The following is a 25392-nucleotide window of genomic DNA, read 5'->3' on the forward strand; positions in this document are numbered from 1 at the left end:
GGTTTCTGACTGTCTAAGCCAAGTAGAACCCTCTTGTCAATCTACAATGGACAGATGACATGGATCTCTAGATCTTGGGGTTGTGTTAAATCTCTAGATTTGGGGCTTGTTCTTGTAGCTTTACATAGCCTAGCCTAACTGACATATCTACTCCAATAGAACAGCGCAGTTCTGTTACCTCTAGAAGTCTGGGACAATGGTTAGGGATATAATAAACTACTGTAACGGCACTTAAAGAACTGGTTCTCTTGTTAATAAATAGGAAGCTATACTAATATTGAAGACATGCTCAGAGGAACAGTAGCATCTCAGAATATGTTCTGCAGGAGAGAGTCTGCCTGTCTTGGCCAACACAGAAAGTAGGTATCTATTCATTTTGTGATGGCAGCTCCCCTTTAGGCAGCAGTTAAGGTCCACAAAAGTGACTCTTTCATTTCTATGGGTAACCAGGAGTTTCATGAAAGAGACAATGGAGGCTATGTTCCTAAAACTGTGTTTATAAACTTGAAGAAACAAGAAAATATCTGTAGTTTTAATGGTACAGATAAACCTTTTCAAGTGGCTTTATTTTATTTATTTATTTATTTTTTGAGACAGAGCCTCAAGCTGTCACCCTGGGTACAGTGCCGTGGCATCACAGCTCACAGCAACCTCCAACTCCTGGGCTCAAGTGATTCTCCTGCCTCCGCCTCCCAAGTAACTAGGACTACAGGTACCCACCACAATGCCTAGCTATTTTTTGGTTGCAGCCGTCATTGTTCTTTGGCAGGCCCAGGATGGATTCCAACCCACCAGCTCAGGTGTATGTGGCTGGTGCCTTAGCCGCTTGAGCCATAGGCATCAAGTGGCTTTATTGAGGTACAATGCAAATACCACAAAGTTCACCCATTTAAGGTGTATAATTTACTGAGTTTTAGTATATTCACAGAGTTGTGCAATAATCACTGTGATCTAATTTGGGAATATTTTCTTTCTTTTTTTCTTTTTTTTTTTTTTATTGTTGGGGATTCATTGAGGGTACAATAAGCCAGGTTACACTGATTGCAATTGTTAGGTAAAGTCCCTCTTGCAATCATGTCTTGCCCCCATAAAGTGTGACGCACACCAAGGCCCCACCCCCCTCCCTCCGTCCCTCTTTCTGCTTCCCCTCCATAACCTTAATTGTCATTAATTGTCCTCATATCAAAATTGAGTACATAGGATTCATGCTTCTCCATTCTTGTGATGCTCCTCACCCCCACCAAAGACACTCCATACCCATTAACAGTCATTTTCCACTATTTGTTCTTCTCCTCTGCCAGTCTTTTTTTTTTTTTATTTTCAGGTTAATATGAGGGAACAAATGATTAGGTTACATTGTGTTTCTTAGGTAAAGTTCAAGTTGTAGTTGAGCCCTTCACGCAGGGTGTGTGCCGTATACCCTAACATTGTGCACATTAGGTGAGAGCTTACCAGTCAACCTCCCCTCTCCTCCCTTTTACCTCCTTCTCACCACTTGAATTGAATTGTTTTTCTCTCATGCAAGGAATGTAGTTGTTTATTTATTGGTTTCATATTAGTATTGTGTACATTGGATACTTACTTTTCCATTTTTGTGATATTTTACTAAGAAGAATGTTCTTCAACTCCATCCACTCTGCTAGTCTTTATTGGATATTTTATATAAGTGGATTCTTACAATATATGGTCTTTCATTACTGGTTTTTGCCATTTAGTGTAATGTTTTTGAGGTTCATTCCCATTATAGCATGTATCAGGGTTTCAATTCTTTTTATTGCCAAATGATATCCTATTGTTGGTCATAGCACACCTTGTTTATTTGTACACTAGTTGATACACATTTGGGTTGGTTTTACGTTGGGGCTATTATGAATGATGCTGCTACAGACATCTGTAGAAAGGTTTTCTATGTATAACATTTTTTTTATTTCTGTTGGTTATATACCTGACAGTGGAATGGTTATGTCATATGGTAACCCCATTTTTAATATCTTCAGGATTACCAAAATTTCTCTCAATGTGGTTTTTACCATTTTTACATTTTATAATTGTGGGGATAGATATCTAGAAGTGAGACTGCTCAATCAAATGGTAAATCTATTTTTAGTTTAAGTAACTTACTCTTCCCCATAAAGGCTATACTAATTTATATTCCCACCAGTGGTATACAGGGTTCCTTATTTTTCACATCTTTGCACCTCCTTGTCAATACTTTTTCTTTTCTTTCTTTTTTTTTTTTTGAGACAAAGTCTTGTTCTGTCACCCTGGGTAGAGTGCTGTGGCATCATAGCTCACAGCAACTTCAAACTCCTGGGCTCAAGTGATCTTCTTGCCTCAACTTCCCAAGTAGCTGGGACTATAGGTCCCCACCATAACACCCGGCTAATTTTTCTATTTTTTTAGTAGAGATGGGATCTCCCTCTTGCTGAGGCTGGTCTTCGACTCCTGAACTCAAGTGAACCACCCATCGTGGCCTCCCAAAGTACTAGGACTACAGGCATGAACCCTCACACCTGGACCTATCTTTCATCTTTTTGATAACAGCCATTCTAACAGATTGTCATTGTGATTCTAATAGGCTTTTCCCTGATGATTAGTGATGTTGAGCATTTTTCCATAAATCCATTGGCTATCAGTATGTCTTCTTTTGAGAAATGTCTACTTAAATCTTTTACCAATTTTTAATCAGGTTATTTATTTTCTTTTATGATTCATTTTAGACCTAATTTTTTTTGTGTGGTATAAAGTGAGGTCAAACTTCATTATTTTGTATCTGAACATCCAGTTATCTCAACACCAACTTTTCAAAGACTATTCTTTTCCCATTGGATTATCTTGGTACCCTTGTCAAAAATCAATTGAGCATAAATACAAAAGTTTATTTCTAGACTTTTTTTTTTTTGATACAGAGCCTCAAGCTGTTGCCCTGGGTAGAGTGCTGTAGCATCACAGCTCAGAGCAACCTCCAACTCCTGGGCTCAAGCAATTCTTCTGCCTCTGCCTCCCAAGTAGCTGGGACTACAGGCACCTGCCACAATGCCCGGCCATTTTTTTTTTTTTTTGGTTGCAGCTGTCATTGTTGTTTGGTGGGCCTGGATTGGATTCGAACCCGCAGCTCAGGTGTATGTGGCTGGTACCTTAGCCACTTGAGCCACAGCCGCTAAGCCTATTTCTAGACTTTCAATTTTAGATGTATATATGTATATCTACATGCCAGAAACACACTCTCTCGATTACTGTTGCTTTGTAGTAGGTTTTGAAATGGGGAAATTGAGTCCTCCAACTTTGTTCATTTTTCAAGGTTGTTTTGACTATTTTGGATCCCCTGCATTTCAATAGGAATTGTAGGATGCACTTGTCAATTTCTGCAAAAAAAAAAAAAGTCACTTAGGACTTAGATAAAGATTGCATGGAGTTTGTAGATAAATTAGGTGAAGATCGCCTTTTTAAAAAGTCATATCAGTCTTTTGATGTGGGAACATGGATTACCTTTCCATTTATTTAGATCTTATTCAGTTTCTTTCAACAATGCTTTCTTTGTTGCCAGTGTACAAGTCTTGCATTTCTCTTATTCATAAATATTTTATGTCTATTTTATTTTTTAATTTTATTCAGGAAAATGTCCCTTGGGAAAGTGGCTGGCTCTACTTTGGAGAGACACATCTGAGGAGGGCTAATGGTCCTCTGTAAACACGGAGATCACACTGCCCTCCACAGCCACCTGCTCTGTGAAAGCTGTTACTTGCCTCTCCTGGAAGCCTTTCCTTCTCTGCCGTGTCTGTGTCTGTGGCTGAGATGGTCACACACATGGCTGGCAGTGCGGGAACTTCTGAGGCTACTCAATGTGAGGGGAGCCAGGCAGGTTTCTGGGTCCAGAGTAGGGCTCCTGGTTCCCTCCATGCAGCTGGACTTTGGGCCTTGGCCTTTGTCTCTCACAGCTGCAGCCTGCTTCTTTGCTAGCCCGCCACTGCTCCCTCCCCTGATAAGAGCACAAGGAGGAGGCCACTCCTGGCCTATTTCCACAGAATCCCAGATCCTCCCAGAGTGGAACCCCATGTGCCTGGTGGGCTAAGGCAGGAGAGCACGGTTGCCCCAGGAGGCCCACTGGGTTCTTCTACTTCCAAGATGAACTACCCATATATAATGTGCATCCTTATTTTTCCCTCAAAATTTTGGGCAGAAAAGTACACATTATACACTGCAAAATATGGCACATAGATTATTTTCTAGAGAGCTGCAAAGTAGGTCAAACAGTGACAACGCTCCAGGAATGAAATGGGTCTTTTTGAGGGACTCCAATCCTGGTCTTCCCTCTGGTGGCTATGATGCTGCTAGTTTTCACAGATACCATGGTTGCAAGACTGCTGATTTTTGAGGCAGCTGTGGAACTGAAAGAAAGTGGGGGGTGGGGGGGGAATAGGCCAAGCTAAAAAGGCTCAAACCTTGCTGTTTTTTTTACTAAGATTCAGAAGTTCAGAGATTGCTGTCAGCTCTTGGCTAATTTACAGAGATTAGAAAAGGTGACTTGGGCAATTTTTGCTAGCATTTCCATTGCTTTTATGGAGGAATGGATTTATAGAGTTGCCACATTATATTTTCAAGCATGGAGTAGGTTAAACTGTGAAAAGAAAACTAGGGAAAACATGGTATAATCAGAACATAAAGTTATTCAAGACTTGGTGACTCTGCATTAAATATTTATATAATACAGCAGTACTGGGGAAGCTAGCCCATTACTACCTGTGCTCTATCAGCTATGTAGGAAGAACTCCGTATGCTTTGAGAAGTTTAATAGCTTCATGAATACTTTAGGAAAAGTGTTATTAAGTTATTGATCTTTTCTCCTTAATCATGTGGAAGCTTTACGGGAGAACAATAAGGAATAAGGAAAATTCATGCACAAATTGTAGGTCCTGGCAAGAAGATTTCTGATAATGCTTTACATTATTGTACCAGAAATCCAAACCTCAAGCTACTAGTGTGCGTCAATTAGGTGATTTAATTTTGTGCAACTCTCAAAAATAAACAAAATATATAAAGGAGGAATTCAGTTTCCATTACTGTCCGTATCTTTATGGCAAATAGTATATTGTCTGATCCTGTCTATCTTCCCACAAATAATTAAAAATATTAGGCTCCATTTTCATGTTTCAAAAAGTTTTCCCTGATTACTGTCTTTTTAAATAAAATAATTTGAGATCTTCAAATAGCTACCTTAGTATTGTATGTAACAATTTCATCTTTTAAAATTAATTATGTGATTACAGTGTATATGTGCTTCAAGTTCTATAAAAAATGTCTCCATAAACAAAGGAATTTTGCAGCTTTGGAAATGTTTATTTAATAATTTGGAAATTATTGTATTTCTTGCTTCAGATAGTTTTAAGTATTATATAGCCAAATCAGCCAGGTTCAAACAAGATTTCACTTCTCTATTGAATTCATGCACTCTTAGCTCAGCCAAGCACAAAACAGCTAATGCTGTCACGTTTGAAAAGCTTTTATGCTGAATTTGACACAAAAGCAATCACAAAGCAGACAAAAAGGGAATTTCTCTTTCAAAAGCTGAAAAGGGAAAAATAAATGAAAATTTTGAGCCTGGACAAATATTGCTTGACTCCAGGAAGAAAGTTTTAAATGGTCAAGAAATAATTTCTTCCAAAGAATTCATGGCCAAATTTGGACCAATCTTAATAGCATAGGGAATCAACCAAGATGCTGCCAAATAAAAAAAAAAAAATCCCATAGTGGTCTACTGTTGGTTTTAGGTGCAATCACACACTATTTTTGCCTCTTGTGAAAGTTTTAAGTGGCAAAAGCTTTCATAGGATTCCATCATAGCCTATTGGAAAAGATTATGATTAGAATGAAAATCTCATATGCTTTTGCCTAACATCTGTCTTTCTATCTCAAAAGAACATTTATGTTGTACCAGGTTCATGGTAAGGACCAAATAAAGCAATGTGGTTAAAAAAAATCAAGTACTTTCTAAGTTCATGTTTTTGTTTCAGAAAAATTAAGGGTTTTATGGCAAAGACAAAAGTTACGAATATGTTAGGGCATCTCCTCATGACCAATTTATTAATTATTGACACAATAAGCTATCTGCATTCTGTTCTTTTGCTAAATGAAGACTTTCCTATTGAGTGTTTCCATCTACCCTGGCCATGTTTTCAAGATGGGCTTTTTCTAGACTTCACCTTAGATTGATTTTTATTTTGTGAATGAGTTGTTATTGTGCTTCCAGTTTTTCTCCATTATTTTTTCTAACCAAGAGAAGGGTTTCTAAATGTCAAACCAACAAGAGAATTGTTAAAGATCAAAATTAAGGAGATATTATAAAAAATTGGAATAATTATTAAAATCTATGGAACAACATAGATAAATATTTATGCAACAATACTGTTTAAAAATTAGGATTCAAAATTTAACCTACATTATAAGGATTAAAATGTATGCAGATAGTAACTAGAAGACATTATAGATAAAGATAAGCAATTATGAATCATTAATATATGAGGATTGTTGGTGATTTTTTCAGGTTCAGATGTGGTGACTCATTTAACTTAAAAGAATATAATAGTGCTGGTGGTTGCCTTTGAAACATTTCATGTGGCTCATTAGGGACAGGGTAGTCATTAGTGATGGTGCTGGAAGGGAGGTAAGCTACTTTAATCACATCTCTCCAACTCTGTAGATATAGCCTAATAATTGCCTTACAAGGCTCACAGCCTCTCTTGCTAATCTTAGGCACACAGACTCAGAAAGAACTTATGGAGCAAGGAGATCCTGGTCAAATTATCCAATGTCTCCTAGTGTCTGTATTCACACTTTTTTCCTAAAAGAAAATTGTGACAAGCCAGCTAATATCACTTAGTAGTGATAGCACATTATATAATTTTATTTGCTCTCTAACTTTTAGAAGAATTAAAAGTTGAAGTTTAATAAAAAATAAAATGTAACTTGCAAATATCTTTTTAGTTTTTTGTAGTAGAACATAATATGAAAACTTTTCTCAGTGCACAGTTTCATTGCTTTCATGTCTAATATAATCTTTTTGTCAATTAATAATTACATGGATTTCTTTCATATCCTCATGTGTTTTCTTAATTTGTTTTAGCCACATAGACAGCAGGTGGAAGAGGAAATCTATGAGGTCATCTACAAGTGTAATTGCTGTGTGTTCACACTGTAACTCTATTACTTTCAAAAGAAATTACTGAACTTTTCTAGCCTTCATTTTACAATTCTTCCTAAAATTCCCCAAAGGGTACCTATTATTTAATATTTACAGTCTTTCCTAACTGATCCATAAATAACAGGTTGAAAGGATTAAATGCATATGCATGTGAAGCACTATGCATGGTGTTTGTTAAAACATAGGTTTTTTTTTTTTTTTTTTACTAGTGCTCTGGAAGGCTAAGGTGGGTGGATTGCTTGAACTCAGTAGATCAAGACCAGCCTGAGCAAGGGCGAGACCCTGTCTCTATTAAAAATAGAAAATCTAGCAGGGCATCGTGGCAGGCCCCTGTAGTTTCAGCTACTCAGAAGGCTGAGGCAGGAGGGTCACTTGAGCCTAAGAGATTGAGGTTGTTGTGAGCTATGATGCCACAGCACTCTACCCAAGGCAACAGAGTGAGACTCTCTCTCTAAATAAATAAATAAATAAATAAATATTCTTTGCCCATTTTTAAATCAGATTGCCTTCCTGTTGCTGCGTTTAAGAAGTTCTCTATAAAAAATACAGTTATTAAACAAATCTTATTTTCTATCCTATTTCTCTTTATTTTATCTTAAGGAATTCTAGGCTATTAAGCAGACACATATTTAATGAAGATGGAGGAAGAAAAAGAAGAGAAGAATGAGTTGGGCTGGAGGTCAAAGAATAGTGGGAGAAAGTTAGAGTACTCCTTATTCCTACCTGATCCTTGTACCCACCCCTACACGTCTCAATTTAGAGTTCTCAAACATGGTAAGAAGGAGTAAACCTGTTACTTTTCCTAGGAAGAAACTAAGGCCAAATGGTTGCCTTCATCCTACTATATAAGCATGTATATCAACTTTATACTCTTAAAGATGGTGAATAGGAAAACTAGCCCACTATATCCAGACTACTAAACAACATTAATTTTAAGATTGATATTAGCCATTAATTTTCCTTTAGTCTCCACTTTAACTCAAACTTCTGTTCATTTCAGCTTTAATGTGATTTTCCTTTAATACATTTACATGAAAAATCATTGTACTTTAATCTATGATATTATTTTATCCATAAAGCAGTATGTTATTTTAAGAAGTTACCTTTGATACTAACCTTTGTTTCTGCGATTTTCTCTTGGACTGCATCCATTGTGTAGGGACTCTCCTTCCATGACTCAACCTTGGCTCTGGCCTGTCCTAAGACCTGTTCAGCTTCTTCCTTAGCTTCCAGCCATTGTGTTGAATCCTTTAACATTTCATTCAACTGTTGCCTCCGATTCTGAAGGTGTTCCTGTACTTCATCCCACTGATTCTGAATTCTTTCAACTGGAAAAAAAAAAAAAGGAAAAATGAATATATATAGTAGTACATGCTAGTCTGGAGAAGACATTTGCAATCTGACAAACAAACATTAACTCACATTTCTATTACTCAATAAAATTGATCATTGTGTTATGGCTAGGATGATGAACAATAGGACTTCTTACCTTTTTATTTATTTATTTTTTTATTAAATCATAACTGTATACATTGATATGATCATGGGGCATCATACACTCGCTTCATAGACCATTTGACACATTTTCATCACAATGGTTAACATGGCCTTCCTGGCATTATCTCAGTTACTGTGCCAAAACATTTACATTCTACATTTACCAAGTTTCGCAAATACCCCTGTAAGATGCACCACAGGTATGATCCCACCGATCCCCCTCCCTCTACCCACCACCCCCCTCCCTCCCCTCCCTTTCCCACTTCCCCCTATTGTTAGGTTGTAACTGGGTTATAGCTTTCATGTGAGAGCCCCAAATTAGTTTCATAGTAGGGCTGAGTACATTGGGTACTTTTTCTTCCATTCTTGAGATACTTTACTAAGAAGAATATGTTCCAGCTCCGTCCATGTAAACATGAAAGAGGTAAAGTCTCCATCTTTCTTTAAGGCTGCATAATATTCCATGGTATACATATACCACAATTAATCCATTTATGGATCGATGGGCACTTGGGCTTTTTCCATGACTTAGCAATTATGAATTGGGCTGCAATAAACATTCTGGTACAAATATCTTTGTTATGTTGTGATTTTTGGTCACTTCTCTGAAGAAGACAGGCGCATGGCCTTCAGACATATGAAAAAATGCTCATCATCTTTAATCATCAGAGAAATGCAAATCAAAACTACTTTGAGATATCATCTAACTCCAGTGAGACTAGCCTATATCACAAAATCCTAAGACCAGAGATGTTGGCGCGGATGTGGAGAAAAGGGAACACTTCTGCACTGCTGGTGGGAATGCAAATTAATACATTCCTTTTCGAAAGATACATGGAGAACACTCAGAGATCTAAAAATAGATCTGCCATTCAATCCTGTAATTCCTCTGCTGGGCATATACCCAGGACTTCTTACTTTTTGATGGCAAATATTAGTTTCCATTAAATTGTCTTCCTGAAGATAAAATAGAATATCAGCATATAGGTAAAAGTTTAACTCTATTCTTAATCTCTAGAAGCAAATATGAATCATCTTTCAGAGAAGTAGTATGATGGAATGCCCACATCTCCTCACCGTTGTTTAAGTGCTCATCAGCCTGATTTCCAGTGCCATCATGGACACTTCATTGCTTGAAGTCTTTCTTTTGCCACAAGTTTGCTTTGCCATCTAAGTGACAGGCTAGACACACCAGGGAACTGATGCCTTCCCATCCCTAGAAATAACCTAAAAACAATGACTGATGGCAGGAATTGGGCTATAGATACTCTAGATCCCTTGAAGCTAGGGGAGATAACTCTGAGGCACGTGTATTATTTACACTGGTTCCAGAGTTTCTCCAATAGGATAAAGCTCCAATGGCCCATAGCAGTAGTGTGCTCGATAATGCATTGTCCCTTATTGGCTTCCTCACCTTATCTGTCACATTTCCCCATTATTCTACTGATGTTTCCCTTACCTCTGAAATAAATCACTTGCTCTTAAAACGTTTTCTAAGGGTCTTCATCTGAAGGAACCCAAGAACAGATAGGTATAGTAGAAATCTTTAAAATATTATCTAAGAATTCATCTTGGGTATATTCTGTAGGATTGGTTTATATTGAGGCTATTTTTGCTATCCCTGTGAGCCTAAGATGGAGATGTTACATAGCTATTGCTAAGAAATACTTTCTTTTAGAATATTAATAATAAACAAGACTACATTATTTTTCTAAAGAATTTCTTTAAGACACTTTAATGAAATGGAAATAATGTAGATAATAAGTAATAAAATCTACTTTATCCCATAAGAATGAAACCCAATAGATATTTTCAATTCTTCCCTAAACCATATTCAACACCATATATAATTAGCTACAAATTTTTCTCATATGCAACTTCTTCTTTCTTTCTAATGCAACTGCAAAGCTTTATCATTTTTTGCCTTCATGTCTGTAAGAGATTTTATATCATCTTCTTGCCCCAACTCTCCATTTTATAATATAAATTCTATACTGTAGAAAGATTAATAACTAATATAACTCTGATCACTCCACTTCTTCATTTAAAAAATCCTTCAATGTCTCCCCATTGTCTTCTGAAATATCTTTGCTTGACCCCCACATGTTCCTTTGTGGTTTTGCCTAGATAATCTAGGAGGTTTATCTCCAGTGGCACAAATCAGGTTACAAGAAAACCACTACAAATAATATAAGAACTTTGCTGCAGCAGAGCTGTTACTATATCTAGGACCATGAGATAAAGAAAGGGAGAAGTGGCCAGAAGCAGGTAATCATAATGCAAAACCACCATGAGAAAAGCAGTAACCTTTTGTTATGGGACACAGTCAGCCTGTGGCAATCTCATGGGGAGGAATTAGGAGAATAAATATGCTGACCTCACTTTATTTCCATTCTCCAATTTTTTACTAGGGCTTTCTAGTGCCTAAAATAAGTGAAAGCCAGAGGGCATGAGAGCCCAATGGTGACACAGGTCAGCCTCCCAGAATAAAGAGCATAGTGGAGAAGGGCTACTGATGGACAAAGAAAAATGTCTACAGTAGGGGTAACATAAAACTGTATTTCTGATTTATTATGTAAGTAAAGTCCTTCATAATCAACGCTATTGCCTTTAATAAAATTAGTAGAAGTTATGAGTTATAAAAGTACTTGAGATATTTTGTAAATAAGTATTAGGACCTGATTGACTCTATTCTGATTTTCAGAATAGGTAAAACTAAGTAAAGTGAAACCTCTGATGAGTTTTTACTGGGCTTATTTCAGTTGCATATTTGCAATGCATTTTAAAACCAGTCAACATATTGTATTCCAACTTTGGTTAACATGCCAACCTTTCTTTAAATGCTAGCCTCTTTCTCTAATCTTTGAGCACTATTGTTTAGTTTGTTTCATTGTTGTTGGTCCACTGGCTAGTGGAGTTATCTGTTATAATTGAGGCTTTATAGTTATTGATTAATCTTCTATTTAATCTTTGGTTTATAAAATTAATAGTATAAGGCCAGGTGTGGTGGCTCATGCCTGTAATCCTAGCATTTTGGGAAGCTGAGGTGGGGAGATCACTTAAGGCCAGGAGTTCAAGATCAGCCTGAGAAAGAGAATGACATCCTGTCTCTACAAAAAATAGAAAAATTAGTTAGGTGTGGTGGTGTACGTCTGTAGTCTCAGCTTTTCAGGAGGTTAACATGGGAAGATTGCTTAAGCCCAGGAGTTTGAAGTTGCTGTGAGCTATGATGGCAACACTGAACGCTAGCCCGGGTCTTTTTCTTATCACAAAATAATAATAATAATAATAATTATAGCATAAATGCTATTGCAAGTAAGCCATTTAAAATCTAAGTATAAATGCCTTTAAGTATTCCAAAATATTCATCTGTTGGTCATAGAAACAATTGATAATTCTAATTATGAAAGAGTTTTTCAATTTATCATAGCAGGCACCTTAATAGTAAGCCCTATTGTTACATCATATATGTATGTGAAAAATAATAAAGTTGGCTTTACTTAAAAATAGTCGCTGATTCCAATTTGTCTGTCATAATTAACTTTAATTAGTGAAATTTTACTATGCTAGCATTTTTTTGGAATGCTTAATGGTTTTCACATACACATGGCAAGCTCTTAAAATTCATGCCAGTAAATATTTTGCATATCCCATAGTTCATTTTGATAGGGTAGATAGAGTGTATATTTTTAGAAGTTCATCTTAAGATATCAGGAAAAAGTGAATTATTTCTTTCTATTATGGGGGAAGATATATATATATACATATTTATTTATTTATTTATTTTTTATTTTTTTATTTTGCAGTTTGGCCGGGGCTGGGTTTGAACTCACCACCCTCAGTATATGGGGCCAGCACCCCACTCACTGAGTTACAGGCATCACCCAGGGGGAAGATATTTTTAATTATGGAAAGGGGTAGGGACTCTTTTAGCCTGGACCATTATTTCAGACAAACATACCATTTGAATGCTTATTCAATCACAGCGATAGAAGGTTTTCAGTCAAAAGTGATTATATATGTAAGATATAGCAACTTAAAATGGTTCATTGAGGTGTGCGTCCCTCTGAGGATGTACTTTCTCACCTTTGACCTTCAACCATACATTATCATTACATAACACTTAACTAAATAAATTTTAGTCCAAATACTCACTCAATAATTCATCTACCCCAACATGTATCCCTATTCCTCTGTTCATCCATCTACCCAGCCGGTCACCATTTTACTTATCATCTACTAGACTACAGGCATTATGCTAAGTACTGAGAAAACATAGGAGTTTAAGATAGATTCTTTGGCTTCTGGTTTGGGTGCCTGTTAGATAATAGTGTTATTCACTATCTATCCAAAGAATACAGAATAAGCATGGTGAAGATAATGAGTTCAATTTTGGACCTATTTAGTGGGAAGTTTTGAGGATCATCCAAATAGAACTGTCATTTTAGTTAGTTGGACTGAAGTGTCTATAACATAGCTGTGTATTTTGGGAGAGACAGAAATCTGGGATTGGCAATCGCTACAGAGAAGTAAAAACTGAAGCCACAAATGTGAATGCATTCTCATTAGTATGGCATATGGATTGAGCAGAAACAGAGCGTTGGGGATAGAGTCCTGGAAGATAAAACATAGAAAGACTGAATAAAACAAAAGACTGAAATAAACAAAATAAAACTGAATAAGATGAATGAAAGGCTAGAGAGGTAAGAGGAATATCAGGAAGGTATACTTTCATAGAATATAGAAAACAAAGATTTTCAAAAACATTAGTGGTTAACACTTTTAAATGCCACAGATGTCATGAGATATAACATGACATATCAATTTTTTTTATTATAACTAACATTTATTTGAATACCTACACTGAAGCAGTTTTAAGTTCTTTACATGTATTAATTCATTTAATTACTACAATAATCCTATAAAGATTACCATTTACATTGCTATTGTTGTATTGCAGTATTATTGCTATTATCATCATTTGACAGATGAGGAAATAAAGATTGTGATAAAGAACTGACCTTGGGGTGTGTCACACTTTATGGGGGCAAGACATGATTGCAAGAGGGACTTTACCTAACAATTGCAATCAGTGTAACCTGGCTTATTGTACCCTCAATGAATCCCCAACAATAAAAAAAAAAAAAGAAGAACTGACCTAAATGATCATTACAGCCAATACTTGGACCCAAGGTGGTCAGAGCCCCACAAGTCCATGCCTAAAGTGTCCGTTTGCTTTGGACACATGGAATTCCATGAAGACCATACAAAAAATGGTTTTAGTGAGTATTAGAAATCTTACTGTAAGAGATTGGCAAATAAATCTCTTTTGAAAAGTAAATACAGTAAGTTGTAGACTATCTATAGCTTTTTACAAAAGAGAGTTGGGAGGAGGTCCTGAGGTCAAGGGAAGTGTTTTTCCAAAATATGGAAAACTTGAATGTGAATATAGGTTTGAAGAAGAAAAAATGATAAGGATGACGACTGTTAGAGGAGAGTCCCCAAGAAGGTGAGGATACTGAACATTCATGAACCACTCCCTTCTTGTGCACTGACCTTCAATTTTTCCATTTGAGTGGTTTCTGTATGATGATATACAGCTTTATGAGTGGTGCCTAATTAGCTTTTAACTCTTCTCCCTGGCTTTATAAAGAATGAATTTATGTTCCAAGTAAGGCTGATCAGAGGCAATGAAACAATTCTAGGATTTCTGTTCACACTTCTAAGGAAGAAAACCCATTGCTCCTGATTTAAGATAGATTAAAAAGCATATAGCCCTGGAATATCCTGACATCCATCTAGCGACAATTAATGGGAATTAAGTAGAACAAACATTAAGGAGCAGAGCCGTGCAATGGAGAAGGAAAACTAGAATCCTGGATCAGGACTCACTTACCTCTCAACTGTTTAGTGATAGTAATCAATACATTTCTTCTGAGTTAGTTTAAGCTACCTCGAATTGGGTTTTCCATTACTATACCATAAAAAGTTCTCACTTGTAGACAGGGACAAACCCTTTTGATGCAAACTCAGATCTCAAAGGCCTTGTGTGAGAATAAGAGCAATTGTAAATGGAGATATCTTTTAAATATAAAAGTTTAAAAGAGGATTTTGAACAAAAAAACTTTAACATTGGTATATGGATAAACAAACATGAAGCTTATACTACTTTGAAGGAATTCCTACACAAAAACTTACAAAGCCCATAGAAGCAAAACTCACCAAAAATGTCATGGCATTTAGAGAACATAATCCTATTAGCTTTATGGGTAGGAAGGCATTTTTGCCAAGGGTTTTTTTTTTTTTTTTGTATCTTTCTATTTTATTTATTTATATGATGAATACATAAGTAAAATGGACAATCTGAAAGAGACACAACTAGGTACCAAGTTATGCCAGAACATTCACATGCAGATTGGCCTTGCCTGGTTATATCCATGGTTTAAAATATATCCTAACCTTTCTCCCTTTTATTAATAAGTAGATCTTGCATAACTAAGTACCCACTCAAATATTATCATCATATATAAATACTTCCCCTGTTCTCCTATGTGCCACAATGCCTAATCTGTTTAAAATTGTTTTTTGTAGAGATGAGGTCTCATTATGTTGCTCAGGCTGGTCTTGAACTCCTGTAAGATGACATAATTTTAAATATATATGTACCTAACATCAGAGCACTTAACTATGTAAATAAAGCAAATGCTTAGAGATCTGAAAGGAAACAAACTCTACAAAAATTGTAGTAGGGGATTTCAATACCTCACTTTCAACAATGACGGAAAATTGATAAGAAAACATTGGACTTGAAATATACTGTAGATCACTGTATCTGACAGACCTATATAGAACATTTCACTCAACTAAATATACATTCTTCTCAAGTGCACATGGAACATTTTTCAGGCTAGATCATATGTTAGTCCACAGAATACATCTTAACAAATTTAAGAAAATCAAAGTCACATTAAGTATTTTTTTTTCAACCAAATGGTATAAAACTAGAAATCATTAACCTGAGGAATCACAGAAAATCAACAAACATGTGAAAATTAAACAATATGATCCTGAACAACTATTGGGTCAAGAAAAAAATTGAAGGGGAAATTATAAAAAAATCTTGAGACAAATTAAAATGGAAACACAATACACCAAAATGGAAACACAATAAACTGTAGCAAGAACAGTTCTGGGGAGAAGTTTAGGTATTTAGGTATTTAGGTATAAATGCTTATGTGAGAAAAGATGAAAGAGGCAAATAAAGAAACTGACATTATATCTCAAGAAACTAGGAAAAAAGAGAAAGCTATGTTCAAAGTTAGCAGAAAGAAGAAAATAGCAAATAATTAGAGCAGAAATAAATGAAATATAGACTAGAAAAACCATAAAAAAGATCAATAAAACTCAGGTGCCTTTTTGAAAAACTAAACAAATTTGACCAATGCTTAGCTAGACAAAGAATAAAAGAAAGACTGAAATAAAATCAGAAATTAAAGAAGAGACATTATAACTGATAACACAGAAATACAAAAGATAATAAATTAAAATAAACAATTATACACCAACAAATCAGACAAACTAGAAGAAATGGATAAATTCCTGGAAGTATATAACTGAGTAAGACTGATTAATAAAGAAACTGGAATAATTGTCCATAATTGTCCAACAATTCAAAGTACAGGCTTTCATTACACATGTAACGCTTTAGCCAGGAGACTGATAGACCAAAGATATGTTGTGCTGATGTATTTTGTCACTAGAGCACATACTGTTAGATTTACATTTGTGTCAGATTCATCTGACATATGAAAGTGAAATAATAATAAAATATATGCACATACACTCAGACAATCTGTGCATGTTTGTAATTGAAGAGCTATCCACATGTACACATTTCTTCTCACAGTAGTTCATCGTGGAAAGCTTCTCAACTGACTTGTGCAGTAAATAGATGCTGGATAATAAAGGGAGATAAATAAACAATGCTAAGACTCAGGATGGCAGACCAAAACCCAGCATGTGTCCTGATTTACAAATCTTCGGAAGTGTCAAATTGGAAACTCAACAACCATGTCAAGAAAGACAATATTGCAGAAAAATAAACAGTTCAGTTGACTGAGTCCTAACCAATCTTTTATTTTAAGTTTTTAAACTAGCTATGTTTGCTACATTCTTAACTGATATCAATTCCCACAACATCTCTCCTAGGGAGGAATGCTACTGTATTTACATATAAGAAATTATTACCTTTATGAGTACACACTGGTACAGAACAGAGAACATCTCTGTTTCAATTTCTGTACTGAAAGTATGGCCCAAGAATTAGAAGTTAGTGTGACTGACATTAAAAAGAAAACCTTGACTAGCAGTAAGTCTTGGGTTATAGCTCAGGATTTGTCATGAAATAGCAAATTTAATTTGGAAAAGTTGATTTGTCACAACTTCAGTTTCTTCAACTACAAAACTAAAGTAGTGATAGCTGCACAACCATAGAATTTTTGTGAATATAAAGTTCAATAAGGAATAAAAGCATAAAGGATCATACGAAAAGGAGGTGTTATTGCTTCTCTATATAGAGAAGATTGAACAGTGGATTACAGTTATCAGCAAACATTCATGATCTGCTAGGAAGTGCACACTATAGATCTCATTGATCCCACAGAGTACATAAAAGTTCCAGGTAGAGAATACCTAGCTGGAATAGGTAAATTTCAGGTAAATCTTTAGAGGTCATTTGAATGGGTAAAGAGTGACAGATATGTCTAAATGTGAACAAGTGTAAGGAAAAGTGATCCAAATTGTAGTTAAGATGATGAATTCTAAACTACTTATCAGGATCAGGAAAAAGACATGGAAATCACAGCATCTGTTCTCTGAGGCTAAAAGAGTCAAAAAGTGTTAAAAACAACAAAGCTATTGTTGTACTACAAAGTTCGTATACAACTACACCTAGAGTGATGCGAGTGGGTCTCAAGGATTGACATTCAAAGACCTACCAGGAATCAGGAGAGTCAAAATAATAATAATCAAAATTATGAATATTAAGATAATATTATTTATCATTAAAGATAACTAAATAATATTTATTTCAAAATGTTAAGGGGGTACAAATGTTTTGGGCTACATGGATTACTTTTGTAATTTTGAGTCCCAGCTGTAAGTGTGCCTATTATCCAAATAATATTCACCGTACCCACTAGGTAGGTTTGTGCTCTTCTTCTCCTCCCCACTCCCCTGGGTAGATTTCTACTGAGTTTTACTTCTCTCTGTGCACATGTATACTAGTTGGTTAGTTCCAACTTACTAGAGAGTACATGTGGCATTTGTTTTTCCATTCTTGAGATACTTCACTAAGGTGGATGGTCTCCAGTTTCATCCAGATTGTTGCAAAAAATATTAAATCATCTTTTTTATAACTGAGTAGTACCCTATGGTATACATATGCTACATTTTATTAATGAATTCATGAACTGATGGACACTTGAGTGGATTCCCTATCTTTGTGATTGTGAATTCTGCTGCAATAAAGGTTTGAGTGCAGGTGTCTTTTAATGAAAAGCCTTCTTTTCCTTTGGCTACACACCCAATAGTGGGATTTCTGGATTGAATAGGATGTGTACTTTTAGTTCTTCGAGGAATCTCCATACTGTTTTCCATGAGGGCTGTACTAATTTTCAGTCCCACCAATAGTGCATAAGCATTCCTTTCACTCTGCATCCATACCAGCATTTATTTATTTTATATTTGGCAATTTTTAATAAAAGCTACTCTAACTGGGGTAAGGTGATATCTCATTGTGGTTTTAATCTGCATTTCCCTGATGATTAATGACACTGAGCACTTTTTATATGTTTATTGGCCATTTGTCCATCTTTTAAAAAGTTTCTATTTATGTCTTTTGCCCACTTTTTAATATCGTTTTGTTTTTCTTGCTGATTTGAGTTCTTTGTAAGTTCTGGATATTAGCCCTTTATCAGATGTGTAGCTTGGGAATATTTTCTCCCATTCTGTAGGTTGTCTATTTGCTGTTGTTTTCTTAGCTGCACAGAAGCTTTACAGTTTAATCAAATTCCATTTATTAAATTTTGTTGTTGTCATGATTGCCATTAGGGTCTTAGTCATAAATTCTTTGCCTAGGCTGATATCTAAAAGTGTTCTCTTTACATTTTCTTCAAGAATTCTGATGGTTTCATGCATTAGATTTAAGTCTTTTATCTATCTTGAATTAATTTTTGCAAGTGGTGAGAGGTAGGGACAGCCAAGTATTTAGGTTATATTCATGGAAGATGGACCCAGACCAAATGGCTAAATTTAGAATTTGTATAATATTAGTCTAACATTTCACATGCAGTTTACTCCTCTGTAATATGGGGATATAATAAAAAGAAGATTAATAATCTATAAAGATGAAAAGAAATAATGAACATAAGGCACTCAGCAGAATATCTGGTCCCTAATCAACTCTCAATTGTAGTGGCAAAGATAGGCAATCACGTACTTTTGTAATACCCTTGGACTTCACTGGGGCTACTTAAATCTTGAATCATAAAGTAAAAGAGGATAGAGTGGATGATCCCCTCCTTTGTTTTTCCAGCTTTCATAGTGTGTGAACTGCATGTTTCCTGATGCTTCTGTCAGAGATGGAAACTCCCCTTACAAGATCTTTATGAAGAACATTGCCAGACCAGTGCCTAGATGGACAAAAAGCATATCATAGCTATATCGTTCCCCTCTACGGCTCTTTGGCATAGTTAAATCATGATAAAATTCTGTTAAAGTAAACTCGAGCCAATCTAAAAAAATGTTCTCACCTTTGTAGGTTGATGGTTTTTTTTTATTTTTATCTTGATAGTGGCTTGTGTCTCATAGGTGTATTCATTGATCAAAACTCATTGTATGCTTTACATGAGATTTGTGCATTTTGGTTTCTACAAATTTTGCCACAAACAAAATATTTGAAAAATACTGAGCTTAGTTAATAATATGCATGTTGAAGTGTTTAGTGGTAAAGGGAACTGATGCCACCAACTTTGAAACATATCAGAAAGTAATAGGGATTGATGGTCAGATTAAAGGGATGAAATGACACAAGAGAATCTAGATGGTGGGGTTTATGAGCATTCACTATATAATTCTTTCAGCTTTCTGGGTATTTGAAAATTTAAAAAATAGAATATTAGATAAATGTTCTCTCACAGCAAACACAAAGCAGCATATATTATTTAAGCAATTTTATAAGTTAACATCACCACTTTCCCATGAAGAAAAAAATGCCATCTGCGGAATACAGAAGTTTAAAAGATACTAACCAGAATTTACAGGAGCAAAAATGGCAAAATATTGTACTCAAAGTCACACCCAATGTGTATGGAGAAGAGTTGAAAATGGAATTCAGGTAGGTCTCTTTATTTTCTAACAGACCACCAAAGACCAAGTTACCTCCTTGAAAGTATGCTGTCAATTCCAATAGAGAAAATGAGTTGGCCTTGTATAGAAAGCTCGGTTTTGATTATTAAAACATAAGAAAACGCATATTGTTTCCCATACTGAAAGATGGATTAAAGTAAAAGGAGGATTGTGGCTTTACCACTGCTTGGAGGATCTTAGGTAATGAAGAAATATCAACATCGAGTCATAATGAAACATGTAAGTTGTTTTAATAATTAAATAAGTAGGTTAATATTTAAATATGGTATAATTTGATCAATAAAATGAATCCATTAAAAAAAATGAGACTTGGCACCGGTAGCACAGTGGTTTATGGTGCCAGCCACATACACTGAGGGTGGCGGGTTCGAACCCGGCCTGGGCCAGCTAAAGAACTGAAACAAAAAATAACCGGGTGTTGTGGTAGGTGCCTGTAGTCCCAACTACTTGGGAGGCTGAGGCAAGAGAAATGCTTTAGCGCAAGAGTTGGAGGTTGCTATGAGCTGTGACACCACAGCACTCTACCGAGGGTGACATACACTCTGTCTCAAAAAAAAAAAAAAATCAAAAAAAAAAGAGTTATTTTTTATTTGGAGACTATTGGTTTGAGATTAAAGCCTGAATTTAGGGGAAAAGCTTGATGTAGAGGTATTTGTAAATATTTCAGTTTATCATCCTAGGTTCCTCATAAGTCATAAAAGAAGTTATCTAGATATGATATAAACTCAACATATCATCGGTCAATCGGCAGAGTAGTCATCAACTAATTTAGTGCCAAATGTAGCAAATAAAGTACTAATAACTCAAACATGTACAGCAAGAGTTCATTAAAGCAGAGCTAAAGGGTACCATTATAATTCTAGCACCATAGATTTATTATAGTGTCACCAACATGCAATCCACACAATAAAACTCATTCATCATTACAGATTTGCATATCAAGTTTGATGCATTTGTTGGAATATGAATATTTTTAAAAATGTAGAATATAGGCTCGGCGCTTGTAGCTCAGCTGCTAGGGCGCCATCCACATAACACCAGAGCTGAAGGGTTCAAACCCGGCCTGGACCTGCCAACCAACAATGACAACTACAACCAAAAAATATCCGGGCGTTGTGGTGGGCATTGTAGTCCTAGCTACTCAGGAGGCTGAGGCAAAAGAATCGCTTAAGCCACAGAGTTTGAGGTTGCTGTGAGCTATGATGCTACAGCACTCTACTGAGGGAGACAAAGTAAGACTGCAGAGGAAAATTTGGTTAAAAAGCAAAATTCTATCTGAGGTCTATTGATAGACTTTTCTGTATTTCTATCCTTCCTTACCTTCTTTTCTTCACAGTAGTCCTACCTACCTGTGTACTCAATTTTCCAGTCTCTTCCTTCTCCTAAGAGAAGTTATTCCATTTTCATCCCCCTGTGTCTTCGATCTCAGTCTAGAACCATATTTATTTACTTATTTTCCATGCAAAAAGAAAACAACCAAAAGCAAACACAATAAAATAAAATAATATCTCCTTTGGCCTATACCCTGCCTACCAATCCTATGTCTTTTGCCATTGTGCAGGTGTGGTTTATACTGGTGCTACTTAAAGGACAGTCTGTGGGCTAGCAGCATCAGCATCACTTGAGAGCTCATTAGAACTAATGCAGCATCTTGAGCCTCATTCTGTACCTACTGAATCAGAATCTGCATTTAAAAATAAGATTTAGCAGGTGAGGAACCTTAACTTTAAAGTGGTTAAGTCTGTAACTATAAAGTTGTTGCAGCATTGGAGATTCTAAAGTTTATTTTTCCACCTACCTTCCCCCTCCCTCCCCTCCCTTTCCCCCTTCTCCCTATTCTTAGGTTGTAACTGGGTTATAGCTTTCATGTGAAGGTCCTACATTAGTTTCATAATAAGGGTGAGTACATTGGGTACTTTTTCTTCCATTCTTGAGACACTTTACTAAGAAGAATATGTTCCAGCTCCATCCATGTAAACATGAAAGAGGTAAAGTCTCCATCTTTTTTAAGGCTGCATAATATTCCATGGTGTACATATACCACAATTTATTAATCCATTCGTTGTTCGATGGGCACTTGGGCTTTTTCCATGACTTAGCAATTATGAATAGGGCTGCAATAAATATTCTGATACAAATATCTTTGTTATGGTGTGATTTTTGGTCTTCTGGGTATATGCCCAGTAAAGGGATTACAGGATTGAATGGCAGATCTATTTTTAGATCTCTACGTGTTCTCCATATCTCTTTCCAAAAGGAATGTATTAATTTGCATTCCCACCAGCAGTGCAAAAGTGTTCCCTTTTCTCCACATCCGCGCCAACATCTCTGGTCTTGGGATTTTGTGATATAGGCTAGTCTCACTGGAGTTAGATGGTATCTCAAAGTAGTTTTGATTTGCATTTCTCTGATGATTAAAGATGAGCATTTCTTCATATGTTTGAAGGCTGTGCGCCTGTCTGGGATTACACCTGCGGTGCATCTTACAAGGGTATATGTGAATCCTAGTAAATGTGGAATGTAAAGGTCTTAGCAAAATAACTAAGAAAATGCTACGAAAGCTATGTTAACTAGTGTGATGAAAATATGTCAAACAATCTATGAACCAAGTGTATGGTGCCCCATGATCATACTAATGTACACAGCTATGATTTAATAAAAATAAATAAATAAAGTTTATTTTTTCAGACTTCCCTTCAGTACTTGCCATCACTGATGAACCCTCTTTGAAACTTTTTCTTTTGATTAATATGGAAAGATTCTTTCTTGGATTTTATTCTACCCCCCTTGGCCACTCCTCAGCCTTAGGATCTTCTTTTCTTTTCACCTTACACATTCTCTCTGGTGTGTTCATCTACTTATATTGCTTCATTTATTATTTATTTATTTGCATTTATTATGCAATTACCTCTATAATGATCATAGTCAAATCCATGTTTTAAATTAAGAATCGTGTCTTGGGCTCTATATCTAAAGAGCCAAACACCTATGACATTCCCTTGAAATAGTCAACATCCAAACTTCTATCACTTTGTCTTCATCCAACCTCCCTCTTTCCTTATCACTGACACACATCTATGTCCCTACTCGGTCACTGAGGGAGAAGCCTACAAATCATCCTTGATTCCTGTTTCTTCCTTATTCTTTAACCAAGAAGACTCCATGTCATTCAGTTAATCTCCTTAATCACTCTTCTGACATGTCTATCATCCAACTATCTCTTCCCAAGACTGCTCTAATTAAAAACCTAACGGAGGTTTTTTTTCCCCCCTAATTCAGTGGAACATAACCTTGTGTGTGTATTTGAACCAACTAGGCTGCTTTCAAAAATACCAATGTATGGGGCCTTATTCCCAAAGGTTCTGATGTAATAGGTTTGAGGTGGAGTCCAGATATTGACATGTTTAAAAGCTCCTCTTTGTGATTCTAATGTGTAGCCAGGATTGAGAACCACTGCTTCAATGTTGCCCTTCTATACTCTACATTCATCTTGAATACTCTCCTCAGAGAAGGTTTAGATTAGAAGATGAAATCTGAGGCTGTTATAATTTATTAAGTTCCCTTAATGCCATCCCTCCAGTTGCTTTCATGATGAAATTAAAACTCTTTACCTGATTTATAAGATCTTTTTTAATGTGGCCCTTGTCTACCTTTTTAGCTTCTTGGCTTCCATTGCCTGGTGTGAAGCCTATACTCCAGCTTTATAGCTGCACGGGAAGGAGTTCTCTGCATGTATGCTGTTACCCACACGTCTCACATGTGTTTATGCTTTGCATCTGCCCAAAATGTTCCTTACTCTTTTTCACTTTGCAGCACTCTGCTCAAAAGTTACCACCAATGATCAATTTTTCTCAACCATTTCCTTCTCTCATATCCAGTCTTATTCAGGCAATTCCCCCTGCCCCATTTTATAAGTTTCTGGAGCACCCTGTTTCTCTGTTCTTAACCTTACCTCTGAACACACTGGTTATACTATTCAGCAATTGTCAACTTACTGTCTGTCCTACTCACTGAAAGGTGATTACTTCAGAAGAAGGAATATGTTTTTAGAATTAGGGCCAAGCATAAGTTTGGCATATAGGAAGGTATAAAGAATTGTGTGGAAAGGACACACACAACTTAAGTTATAAACAAGAACTTAGGTACTACTATAAAAGTGAAGGTCATCATAGACATGCCATATATAAAGAAAACCAACACAGAAAATTAGTTAATACTATGAAAATAAAGTACATGGTCAAATGTTTTGAAGACTTTTTTTTGGTGGTGCCTGTGGCTCAAGGAGTAGGGTGCCAGTCCCATACGCCGGAGGTGGTGGGTTCAAACCCAGCCCCGGCCAAAAAAAAAAAAAAAAAACTTTTTGAAAATGGGGCTTCAGTGCTAAGGAGAAAAGGAAGAAGATGAATTGATAAAACATAACCTCAACTTATCCTTTCAAGTTATTCTCCAGAAAAGCAAAAATGGGATTAAAAATCAACAAAGACGGGCGGCGCCTGTGGCTCAAGGAGTAGGGCGCTGGCCTCATATGCCAGAGATGGCAGGTTCAAACCTGGCCCTGGCCAAAAAAAAAAAAAAAAAAAAATCAACAAAGATGAATCTATTCTAGTTCATTGAAATAGGTACTGTTAATAAGACACACACAGAATCAGTGATTACAAAATACATTTTAGACTAAAATGTTGGCTGAAAAGCCAAAGAGGAAAGAGTATAAAATATTCAAGTTGCCCTTCCTAGGCTCCATTTTGAGATAATTCTTGTTTATTAAAGCTTCAGCAACTCATAAATGTTGTAGCAAAAAATGTGAACTATGACGAAGATAAAAGTAATTCTTTCTCTGTTCTAATGATGCCCATTCAAGTGACAAAATAGTTTAATACAAAATATATAAATCAACTTTAAAATTAGTATGGCAATTCCTAAAATAATATAACGGCTCCTTAAATGCAATGCTTGTGTTCACAGGGAAAAAAATATTCTGTCTGTTGCTCCCACTATTTCCATTTACCACGTTATAAATCACAACATCCCTCCAGAGAAGAAAGACCTAGGAGAGAGGACAATATCATGAGGAAACATATGGCTAAGGAACAGAGGAAAAGAATGGTGTAATTGTCTTAATTTTAAAACGAAGTTCTTCTGAAACAGATTTCCCATAGTAAAATAAAGGATAGAGAAATTTAAAATGAGGTAATCTATGTGAAAAGTGCTTATAAACTGCAAAGCTCTCAGGGAACATAAGATTTGATTGTTATTTTCTTTAAAAGGAGATC

The 25392-nt window shown here is 35.9% G+C and overlaps 1 protein-coding gene across 6 annotated transcripts in view; it reads right to left on the reverse strand.

Moving 5' to 3' along the window:
* Positions 1–25392, reverse strand: part of DMD (dystrophin) — a 2416375-nt gene that overhangs the window by 619846 nt on the left and 1771137 nt on the right. For all 6 annotated transcript variants that reach the window (XM_053581215.1, XM_053581214.1, XM_053581218.1 and 3 more), the window contains one exon: positions 8315–8526. In XM_053581215.1, coding sequence (XP_053437190.1) covers positions 8315–8526 — 212 coding nt within the window. The remainder of the gene's footprint in view (positions 1–8314; positions 8527–25392) is intronic.

This window comes from Nycticebus coucang, chromosome X (assembly GCF_027406575.1).
Source record: "Nycticebus coucang isolate mNycCou1 chromosome X, mNycCou1.pri, whole genome shotgun sequence".
Taxonomy (NCBI): Eukaryota; Metazoa; Chordata; class Mammalia; order Primates; family Lorisidae; genus Nycticebus; species Nycticebus coucang.